The sequence below is a fragment of the Cyprinodon variegatus genome, unplaced genomic scaffold (assembly GCF_000732505.1).
Source record: "Cyprinodon variegatus isolate N-32 unplaced genomic scaffold, C_variegatus-1.0 Scaffold1116, whole genome shotgun sequence".
Lineage (NCBI taxonomy): Eukaryota > Metazoa > Chordata > Actinopteri > Cyprinodontiformes > Cyprinodontidae > Cyprinodon > Cyprinodon variegatus.
The window spans coordinates 1-9,324 of NW_015151569.1; the positions used below are offsets into that span (position 1 = coordinate 1).

The 9,324-nt window shown below is 36.4% G+C and overlaps 1 protein-coding gene across 4 annotated transcripts in view; it reads left to right on the top strand.

Annotated features, from left to right (window-relative positions):
* The first annotated feature begins 2,872 nt into the window (after positions 1-2,872).
* Positions 2,873-9,324, top strand: part of LOC107101584 (triple functional domain protein-like) — a 94,659-nt gene continuing 88,207 nt past the window's right edge. For all 4 annotated transcript variants that reach the window (XM_015400544.1, XM_015400545.1, XM_015400547.1 and 1 more), the window contains exon 1: positions 2,873-2,996. In XM_015400544.1, the coding sequence (XP_015256030.1) occupies positions 2,903-2,996 (94 nt within the window). In that variant the 5' untranslated portion in view covers positions 2,873-2,902. The remainder of the gene's footprint in view (positions 2,997-9,324) is intronic.

Sequence of the window (9,324 nt, forward strand, 5' to 3'; positions counted from 1 at the left end):
AAGTAATAGATAAGACTTGTTAAACATTTTGTTTTACTTTATTTAGAAACCATGATTCTGTGGTATTTTAACAGACTGTTATGCTTTCAGAACCACATAGTGACCTCAGTCTATTTAAAAAAGAAGTTTGTTTCTGTTTAGATTTTTGGGATTTAGATTTTCTATTGGTGTTTGACAATATGTTATAAAGTTATTATTTTTTCTTTTTTTGCCAGAATAACAATGTAAAAGTGTTATTAGGTTATAATCCTGCAATTTTTCAGTTCGCCTTGATTTCACCACTCAGGATGTGATGCAGACAACAACAGGACATGCGACATGGATGCACACTGTATCCTGTGCATGTGTAGTGAGGGTGGAGTCCAGGTTCCGTTATAGACCCCTGTTGTATTAAGCCCCAAAAGTTTTGGCTCTGATAGTTTATCTGTGTCTTTCCCCCTCTGTTTTCATTCCTTTTGGGATGGTTAGAGGATGGGACTTCCAGGAACCAGGATTAGGATAGGATTAACTTTGGAGCTTCTCAAGTGCATCAATTAGTATAAAATATTTCCCTCTGTAGGAATGCTGCTGTAACTCATCTGCAAAATTGAAAAACATACAGCTGCCAGAGTAGCTGACCGTTCCTCTAGTTCGGCCCAGTGGATTCTAATTGTGTGTACGGAGGAAAACCATTCTTTTATTCCTGGCTTCTCTGAATGACCGCTGGAGTATTTGTACAAACATGCACGTGGTTACTTGTGCATATCAGTCAGAGGTTCCATCGGATAGCCTCATAACGGGCTGTTTTTATGAACCAGTTGTTTTTAGAGCTGTGTCAACAGTGGAGTGCTTACCTCCTGACATGGAAACAAGCTTTGCATGTGTAGCTTGGTGTCTGCTGTGCGTTTACTCAGCACGAAATTGGTCTTTGTTATAGACAAGTCTAGTGCAAAACTATTCACAACACAATAGAGGGACATGGAGGGAAGTCGAAAATCAGGAAATGGCCAAAGAAGTTTATTTAGAAGGGCAAGCAACATGAGGAGGGGTAAAAAATAGAACCTGAGAGCAGCAGAGAGAGCATTTGTTGGCTCAGTAACAAGTTAATATAACTGGAGCTCTTAAATATAATGACCCTGGATGCTCTCACACAGAAATTCACACAGACAAGCTTTATTAGACAGCTCCTTTTGCACTCTGTCATCCTCTGTGGCCAAGCTCTACTGCTGGGCTCCTAAACATGGTTGCCAGCTTTCAGCTAACTTGTAATCCTGCAGTCGCACACCAAACTGATTTACTTTTAACCTGATAAAGAGCAAATATGAAGTAAAGTTAAAGTATAATAACTACTTTCTATTAATGCGACATTTCCATTCTTGTTCCAGACTAAAAAGTTAATAGGATTAATTAAACCTGTAATAAGAGCTCCCAAATGAGCTTGATATACTGTACTTCAAATACTTGCAAAGTGAAGTAGAAGCTTTTCTTTTTAAAAATATTTTTGCGTTTCTACTGACTGTTAGTCCCACAATGGTCCTGCTCTACACATTCGCCAGATTGTTTCGCCTTGTACGTATATGGTCCAATGCTGTTAAGTCACAAGCATGTTTAATTTTGTTGTTTTTCTCTTTTTTTCTTCTGTACATTTTTATTTCTTCTCCCCACAAAGTTTAGTAACACACCAAATAACCAAAGCATGCCTTCTCCTTTTTTGTCCTGGTTATAAAGTGTCAATTGGTGTTTTCTGGCTTATTGCTAATCGGCTGCTTATTGGTTGTTTCCACAGCCGTACAAAGCATCCTATGCTCTGCTTCACTGATGAGTTGATGCACTTCAGCTGGCTGCTCAGTGAGTTTATATTGCATACTGTGTAGGGCAGACAGATACCCATGGATGCTCTGCCCTGAAAAAGGCTTTTATTCCCTCTGCATAGTCAGAGTCTCTCATTAAGCCTTTCTGCAGCAGAAACACTGTACATCATTGCCCGGACGCTGTGTTTGAGGTGACAGTAAGGCCTATTGTTTGACTGCTAAGAACGTCATTGTCCTGTCAGTAATATTCATCAAGCTCTCATTTTTGTTACAAGTAAAGCTTAGAGGGCAGTAGAAGGTATTTCATTTCATAGTTTTTTTTGTGTGGATTATTTTAGACTTAAGAAAAATCTGTCATCTTTTTTGTTGTTGCAATCTTTTAGTAGCTGGGGGACAAAATGTCTACTGAAAGTGGAATACTGATTTGAAAACTTTAAGTTTCCTGACTAGTATAGTCAATATGTCATCTTTTGCATATGAAACATGGTATTTACCAACACAGTGAACTCTTTATTTATCCTTCTGTATGGTTTTCTTGTTGATTTGCTCTTTCAATCAGTAAGATATAAAGAATGCCATGTTATTAGAAAATCCTACATTTTTTTTTATGCATATTGAATATTTAAGTTAAGGATATCCTTCCTTACTCCATTTGTTGAAAAAAAAAAAGAGATAATTCTTTATTTCTAAGCTATGTTTGCAGGTCATTGTTCTCATGTCATTTACTGTTCCAGTGAGCTGGCCTTATTTTACACCCGCTCATATGTATCTGCATGCTTACCCTGTCTCACTTTCTAAGAGGTGAAAATCCGTCCCAGTTATTTATTCCAACACGATCGGGCATGACATTCACAACCTGGCCTTTTGTAATACACATACAGCTGTGTGATCTCACTGTCACATGAGGCTGCAGGCTGCCAGCTTGTATTGCTCTGACATAATATAAGACAGCCATCACTGAAGTGTGATGTGTCTGTTTCACCTTCAGTGCTTTTTTGAAACTGTCTGTAGCTCTGCAAAGCTAGAGTACTTGTAGTTAGCCATTGAAGCCATTAGAAGAACAACATTTGGAACATCGTCTGAAGTGTGGATTCCCATCGATAACCCGGAACATGGCTGCTCTGACCTTGTTGTTCCGTTTGCACTACATGGGATTTCTCAGGGACAGGAAGGGAAGGCTGACCATGCAGTCTACTAACAAACCTGGTAGGTGATATCAGAAAAGGCTTCGTGGATGTACTGAAAATATAAATGTAAAACATTTATTCTTTAGATACTTTATGTGTTTTAAACTATCTTACTTAATTACAACCTCTGGCCTCCCTTTATCCTCAGCAATTTATGGTATTTACTGCTATATTCTCAGTTTCTTGGTGAGTTGTTTAATCTCAACTAAAAACTGCTCGGAACATAGCTGAAAAATGGATTAGGGTTAAAATATTGAAAATATGGCATTAAAGTTCACTTAATTTAATAGTAAGATTCAGTTTTAAAGAGGTGATCAAACAGACCTTTTTGTGGAGGCAGAGGCGACATTGCACCATGTGTAAGTGATTAAAAGATATGACATGCAATGCTTGATTAAATAGGAATTTGATATTTCACTCAAATGATCCCAAGAAAATACACTGGTGATGCAACAAGTGTCAACTCACGGTCCATTAATACTCCTTGCTTTCCTCTGCAAAGCATAAGCTCTGAACCCATGAAGTGTTTCATTATTGTTATAAAAATATTCCAGTGTTTTCACTGTATTAAAATATCTGCACTTATCTGACAGGTGTTTTGTAGCTTTTATTGTCATCACAAATATCTCCAAAAATGGCCGTGCTATACATACTTAAACATCACCCTGTATCAAATCTTCCTACCCAATGAATGAATAGTAAGACTCACACATGTTAAGTGTGCACTGTAGTGCGGCTCCAGATGTTAAAATTATGCATCGTTTCATTTTTCAGTTAGTCTGTTTACTTTCACACCAGCTTTTTCTCACTCTGGACCAAAAGCCGCAGTACTAAGAACGTTTTCATGTCTTGAAAACAAATCAGTTGAAATCTGGAGGTGCTGCAGCTAAAAAAATCATCAGAGATAGATAAAAAAATCTCTTATGATGGAGACTAAAATATGGCGGTTATTATTAGCTCTCACCTTTTCTTCTATATAGGTTGCATGTACAACTGTTGGCAAACGATAGTGTTTGAAACGGAAGCATTAAAATGATATGTTGATGCATTGAAGGCACTGAATGGCAATACCTGCCTGATTCAGGAGGAGGCTCAGACGTATCCTCCTTAGCATGAGCTCTGAGATAATGTCAAAGTATGTTTTTTTGATGTGAGAAGTAGGAGGAGAATTTTCACTTTTGAGTTTTACCGTTTTTTTGGGGGGGGGTTTTTTGCGGACCACTTCTCCGCGAGCAAAGCCCCTTTCTCTTAACATTTGGCTGAAAATAACAAATGTTTCTGTTTGTGACGGTCTTTCTACCAGACACTGTATTTCTTATGAGGTCCAAGTTTCCATCTTTCTTCAGTAGTTTGTCTATCATGAAAATTTTCCAGGCAACCTTCAATGCTGAGGTGATTACAGGAGCCCTTTTAGCTGAAACTTGTTGAATTTACCTGGCAGTAGGGGCGGGTCAGATTACGGTAGTATTCAGACATCAACAAGTGCACACCAGAGTTCAGCTAGAGCTTAAACGAGACCACATCTTCATGACGCCCTAGTTGGGTCCCCATCAGAATCCAATTATGCTTTCACATTGAACCAAACAGGACAAAGTTTAGGTTCTAAATTAAGATCGGCCTAATGCTGCATGTGTGAAACACCCTTAATTGTAGGTCTAACATTACAGCTTCTCTACAATTTAATATCATCATCCCTGTTTTGATACAGTGTTGATGTTTTTTTTTATTTGAGAGTAAAAAACAAATCATTATATACTACAAACACTTTCAAATGTAAATAACTTCATTATTTGCCCACTCGGCACAGTTACAGCATGTAAGTATTAGAGAAATTACAATAAATGATTTTTAAAGCTGGTTTTACTCACTAATCCAACAGCAACTACTGTTTTACAGCTTATACTTTGTTTTTTTTTCTGCCAGTAAATGGGGAGAGGAGTAGCACTTAAATTCAATACAGCGCCTGATAGTAAATCTCATTTTGGGGAGGGGTTTGTGACATCAGGGAGACACAGCGAAGAAAAGCCTTTTGGAAGTGGCAAAAAGCAGCTGGCAGCCCCTTTAGCCTTCTGTAGCTCACTGGGTGGGAGGGCGTTGACCAGTATATGGCAAAGCCAACTGTTTGGTTGCCTTAGTGCCATAAAGCGAGATGTACGATGGAAATGCTAGAATTAGAAGATGGGACTGCAAACATCTGTAGGATGTAGGTTAGTCTGTTGTTGATTGGGCATGTTTATGGAGGGTTTATGTGTACAATGGCACTGCTGGACAACCACAGCTGGCAGTAAGCCCAGGCGGGGAAAGCCTTAATCAGACTATCAGGTAGGGTTTTTTTTCAACTTTATTTTCTGTAGCAGAAGAAATGAGCAGAGAGACTATGCATGGAATTTTCAAAAAAGTATTCAGTATCTTTCAGTTCCATTGACTGCTTTTGAAATGCAGGTTGCCCAGTTTTTCTTTGACCTTTTTAAGGCTGTAGGAGCGATGCAAGAAGGAATCCACAGATGAAATAATAATAAAATATTTGCTTTATACAGTTTTCTCATTTGTCCTTTAAAATGTGTTTAGACCTTTGTAAAAAAAAAAATATCCCTCGTAGTGTATATGCCTATAGTGATAGCTTACTGTTATGATTATTTTAATTTTAAAGCTTTTTTTTTTTTTTTTTTTTTTTAGGGAGCAATTACCTTCCGTGCAGCTTGTCGGAGCCATTCTGGCTTCTGCTTTTATGATGATTGCAGTCATGTCAGCAGATTCGATTATTACAGTAAATGGAATTTACTTTTGAACAAGCCAAAATTTAAAATGCAATTATAAAATCTCAGTATCAGGAGACATACATTATGAATAGAGAAAAAAAAAGACAGTTTACTTCAATTTCTTAGGGTTTTCAAACTAAAAATAAAAGTAGGATTATTATGTAAATAAATGTTTAATAAAATATACATGAAAATTAAATTATTAAATTATTAAATTAATTTTTTAAAATGTATTCTATACATGTAAATATATATGCCACTCATTAAAATAGTATGATGCAGTTTCAATTTTATTTATAATAACTGGTTTAACATAACATACAGTATATATTCATTTCAGGCCAAACTATTTTACAGCTTTTCAACTCCTTATAATTGCAAAAGTCTCTCCTGTTTTGAGGATCAGTCACCCTCTACTTCGTTAGAGCTTAAAGCAGATAAAATATTATTTTCAGAAGAGAAATGTATTTTTATATGGAAAATGTTACTACACTTTTAACATTACGGCGTGTCTTTACCAAATGATAAGGGAGAACTATAAAAAGCAGCTTGTTTTAACAACACATTGTAAGCCTGTAAAGCTACAGCCTGCTATCCAGTGCTTCAGTATCAGGTGCAGCTGACTGAGACAGAGTTAACAGGACAGCTGGCCATAGTCTTAAGCACAGGTGTGACCCAGAAGTGCCAGTGAAGAAAGGTAAATAAGTCAGGAAGTTCATGCAACATCAAAATGGGTTTAGCTTCAACAAACTGTGATTTGGTAGCCAGAGGGTAGGAGATCATAGCTGGCGTTAAAATCCCTCTGCCCTTTAAAAAAAAAAAAAGAACTTGTAAAAAATGGATGCAGTTATCTGAGGAGATGTTTGCTCTTTGACAATGTGGGGGAAAATGTCTCTGACTGCTGCAAGAGGAGCAGCACAGAGGCCTCAGCTTAGGCTCTTTAATCATAGATCATGTCAGTCAAATAATGCTGCTATTGACAAAGGTGTCTGTCAAACGTCTGCCTGTTAAATGGTTTTGCAAACATTTGATTATTTTTTTATTTTATCCCAGGGCAAAGTGTTATTTTTTGTTGTTTGGTTGTTTTTAAGGCTAGATCAAGGATCTGTTACCTTTTAAACCCAAAAAGCTATTTAAAGCTGTAAATGTTATATTACTTTTAAATAAAACACAACTTGCTTTTGTTGAATATTTCCTTTAGAAAAACTATTTATTTCTATTCTTAGCTTTTAAAGTAAATGAAAACATAAAAAGTTTCATGAAGATGAAGCAAACATTTTCTTCTATAAGGTAATATTTTAAGTAAAAAATGAAAAAAATAAAAAGTTTTAAAAGCATATTTCTCATTATTTTAGTGACATTCTTTTGAGGAAATTCAATAAAATATTCTTTAAAAACACTAAGATTTCTAATAGTTTTATAATACTACATTGCATTACATTACATCTTTATTTACCGTAATTTCAATCCACTATTAAGAGCCATTATAGAGGATCCAAAGAGCCAATTTTATAACCTGCATCCATATAATCTCTGTATCACCTAAATCTTGCTTCTTTGGTGTTGAAGATAGTTGTGCACCTGCAGTTTTTCCCAATTCCACATAGATATAAAAAAAAAAATGTCAGTGTTTCACTTGATTTCTTTCTTCTTCTTCCCATCATTTGATCAAAATCATTATCTTTTAGAAGTTCTGGTTGCATCTAAGAAAGTAAAACATTTCCAGGTGAAAAATCATATTGTCTTTTTAGAGCATTTAAACAGCCTATATCTGCTTTGAGTTAAATAGTGGGTAAAACTGTATTTTTTCCCCCAGAAGGATGAGACTTGCTGTGGCTTTGTGAAGCAAAAGCAAAGAATACAAATAACTTTTCCCTGGGTCAGAACACATGATGTTTATTTTTTATTGGTTATTGATACATAAAGATAACTCTATGTTATCTGGGCTGTTCAATTTCCACTTTTTATCTTCCATCATTTTTTTGTTGTTGTTGTTGTTGTTTATTTTGTAATAAGGAGCATAGAAGCTTCTTTTTTATTGGGGGTTGGGGGACTTTTTTCATTCAGCACTGGTTTTTGTTGAAGACGATAGTGCTGGCCACTGATGGAGTTGGTTACCAGTAGTGAGGTCGAGGGGAACTCTAAGAATTTTTATAGCCAAAGTATTTAGCAGAGTGAGGAGGGAATTGAAATGACATGACAAACAAAAACAAATAAGAGGTCTGTAAACTGTCCACTGATTTTGTTATTTGGAGCCAGTGATGTGCAAAAGCTACAGTGGAACAGATCATTTTAGTAAAAGACCTAAAGCGCTTAAGATTTCTTAAGATGTACTCTAAAAAACGTATATGGAACTAAATTAGACAAGCAGTCGCTTGTTTTCTTAAGCATTGTGGATTTGAAAAAAGACTAAATCCAGGTTTTGTGTGGCACTGTGCTATTGTAAGAGCACAGATGTGACCACAGTGCTTCATTATAGACTTTAGAAACTCTGACTGTGCCCTTCTCTGGTTTCACAGAAAGCTCAGTGAACTTATCATCACATGCACATTTACTGGCTTGCACGAGGCCGTGGATAGTGACCATTGTTTATGCTTTAATGCATCACTCTTACACTGTGGTGCTGCAGAGTTTATAGGTGGCCTAAAGACCTGCTCTGGCCTTCTTTTTTTAGGATGAGTTGCTCATTGACAGAGCTGTTAATCTGTGGGATCTCTATAAATGGAGAGCTGCATCATTCGCATCACCATGCCCAGGGTTAGGTCATTATATATTGCAGTGGAAGTTAGAAATGCAGGCAACATCTTGGTCAAGGGTTGTGTGCAGGGTATTTTTTGACTATGACACTTTTTAGTTCTCGGAAACTGAAACATATTTTGAGTTTAAGCATTTATCCTGTTGATAACGGCATAATTTAACAAATAAGTGAATCTCATTGTTGGAAGATTTCTAAGCATTCAGCTTTTTGATTCTGTTTAATGCGGAGACTTTACCATATAAGGGCATTTTGCACAACTTAATAAAAAAACGGAATAAAATACAGATTCACTGAATAAAATAAAGCATTGTTTTATCTAGAGGTTTCATTCCACAGCTCGCATGCTGAGTATTTAAGCCCAGCATGAGAGCCTTACCACAAAAATTATGTTTTTTGTTTTCACCCTACTATATAACTTATTTATAGCCTTTTTCTCTTTTTCTTCAAATTTTTTTATTCTTTCTCTGCTTAGAGGTTAAGTTCAGGTCAAAGGGGCTGCGGTAAGAGCATAGTGTTATTTTTGCTGTAAGCCACACTGTAACAACAACAATATGAGAAACATGATGAAAGTTGAGCTGACCACAGTCCCCCGGCCCTCTGTCAGCCCTGGATGAAGGTCATGGAGTGGACGACAGTCTGCTAGTCAGGCCTTACTGTGGGAGCAGGACACAGAAAGACTGAAGAAACAAATGACATGAAAGACTGGTACTCTGAGAGATGGAAACTTAGAAATTTGGAATAAAACGAAATATCTTTGTTGTTTTAATCATCATGTTTCTCTTGGTGGAAAATGTATGTATATATATATATATATGTATATATATATATAT